Genomic DNA, 2,339 nt, shown 5'->3' on the forward strand with positions numbered 1-2,339 from the left:
ACAATAAGGGTATGTTCACACGCTTACAAAAAAAACAGCTCCTGATTTTCAGACGTTTTTTTTTAGCAGCTAGCGTTTTTCGCAGCATTTTTTACAGAAGTTTTTGGAACTGAGTCAATGAAAAAAGGCTCCAAACACAGCTCAAGAAGTGACATGAACTTCTTTTTCGCGGGCGTTTTTTTAAGCAGCTGTTTTTCAAAACGGCCGCGTAAAAAAATGGCCCGTCGGAACAGAACGCCGTTTTTCCCATTGAAATCAATGGGCAGATGTTTGGAGGCATTATGCTTCCGATTTTTCGGCCGTTTTTCTGCCGATTACGGCCCGAAAAAAGTCCGAAAATAAGCCTTGTGAGCATACCCTCGATTTTACTACTGAATAACAGATCTTAAAAATCATGAGAAATTAATACAAGGAGTATGTTATATAAAAAATAGAATTTATTTGCTAAAACCAGAATACCCCTTTAAAGAGGCAATAAGGTAACTAAGAAACAAATGAATAATACTGGCTGTGTTTCATAGCATTCGACAGAAGAAATTAAAGCCATCAGATTTTAAGTCATATTTGTATTACTCAATAAATGCTAATTTTACCAAAGAAATACATCAAATTATTGAAATTATTGAAATTACAAGCAATTATTAAATGTAGAATTGCAAACATTTTTCTTATGCTTTTTTTTTTTATTTTTTATATACAGCAGGGACAGGTTTAATTTATATTTCCACCTCAAAGCATTGCAGCTGAAGTAGACGGAATTTGGAATCCACTATTTAGAAAGAACTCTTGGTGATTTCAGCCACTATAGGCCACAGTGTAGAGGTGTAGGTCAGGCAAATGAATTTTTAATTACAAAAGTTAATGTAATCTCTGTTTTTAAAAGTCACAGAGATTTCAGATTTCTATATTTATGTTGTAAAATGCAAGGAGACATAGAATTCCAATATGAAGAGGCATAAAATAATAATTTTCCAGCTTGGGCTATTGAAATTGTCTTCTTCTTGATCATACTGTATCCTCTAAAGAATATGAAAAACCCATTGAGTTTCATGGATTATGGCTGTAAATCACTTATTCAGCTGTTTTGTGATGTCCAAAGTATTGCTCTATTTTTGTACCTACAATGTACCCTCTGCTGCAGCTTTTGGTTGGTACCAATAATGACTAAGGGACTGAGGGCAGAATAAGAACAAGCAAGCATTATCCTGGCATCGTTCATGTCAGGACTTACATTAGACATGGTCAGGGTGTAAGTCCACATGGAGTTATCTAGTCCAAAAAGCACCACATATAATGTGACTAGTAAGATGACTGCTCTTGAGGCTTTATATTCCACTGATTTATTTTTCCTTCTGTCTGAGCTCCTAATGCTTCTTATTGTCCTTTCATGAGTTAACAATAAGAATACTATGTAGCCACTCGCCAGTGTCATTAGCCCCACAAATATGAAATCTCTTGAGGCCATAAAAGCTCCATTGAGAATATATGAAAAATAATTTAAAAAATCTATATTGCAGAAAACCACATGCAGTGTGAATGGAGACGTTGTGAAATTTCCTTTGGCACGTGCTATAGACATGCTATAATGGTACATTATGAGAATAATAAGCCATACAGTGAAAATGATAATAGACATGTTGTGTGAAACTTTTTGTTTCAGGAAAGACCACGCTCCAGAATTTGGGGCAATAAGGATGCATTGGTGGCAGCTAAGCAAACTGGTAATAGCAATACACATTGCTCTACTTACTCTGTAAGTGTAAATTATAAGCATGCATTCTGTATCATTGAGTAAATTATTCAGTCCAATTGCCTCCAAAGACTGAGGTAAAACCCGAGAAAAGAGGACAAAAAGATTTGCTAGAGCTAAGACCACCAGCATGATGTTAGCTGTGAGAAGCTTTCTTTCTACGATCTTCAGGCAAATAAATTGAACCAAGATGAAGACATTCCCTGGAACTCCCACTGCTATCAAGAAGAGAAAGCCAGAAGCTTTAAGGAGCACACGGGGATCCATCATAACGGTTGATTGCAATTATTTGATGTCTGTGGGTAGAAAAAAGTATAGAACATTATTTATGTGTTTTTGATGCCTCAAATGTAATTATAAAATAAATTACAGGCTTGTATTGTAAACATATATTATAACATATATTGTAAATATAAATATATATATATATATATATATATATATATATATATATATATAATGTTTTCAACAATTAAGGGACAAAAGAGAAAGGAAGGGATACAATAGAATGAATGCAATGTATTTCCATGTTTGAACAACTTTGCATACAAAACAAGGTTTTATACATTTATCATATAGGCTGTCAATG

General features: G+C 34.2%; 1 protein-coding gene across 1 annotated transcript; it reads right to left on the reverse strand.

Annotated features, from left to right (window-relative positions):
- Nucleotides 1-1,075: 1,075 nt before the first annotated feature.
- LOC142741842 (olfactory receptor class A-like protein 1) lies at nt 1,076-2,017 on the reverse strand. Its single transcript, XM_075851170.1, has one exon. It carries the CDS (start codon nt 2,015-2,017, stop codon nt 1,076-1,078), a length of 942 nt encoding a protein of 313 aa, XP_075707285.1.
- Between the last annotated feature and the right edge of the window lie 322 nt (nt 2,018-2,339).

The sequence above is a fragment of the Rhinoderma darwinii genome, chromosome 2 (assembly GCF_050947455.1).
Source record: "Rhinoderma darwinii isolate aRhiDar2 chromosome 2, aRhiDar2.hap1, whole genome shotgun sequence".
NCBI lineage: Eukaryota > Metazoa > Chordata > Amphibia > Anura > Rhinodermatidae > Rhinoderma > Rhinoderma darwinii.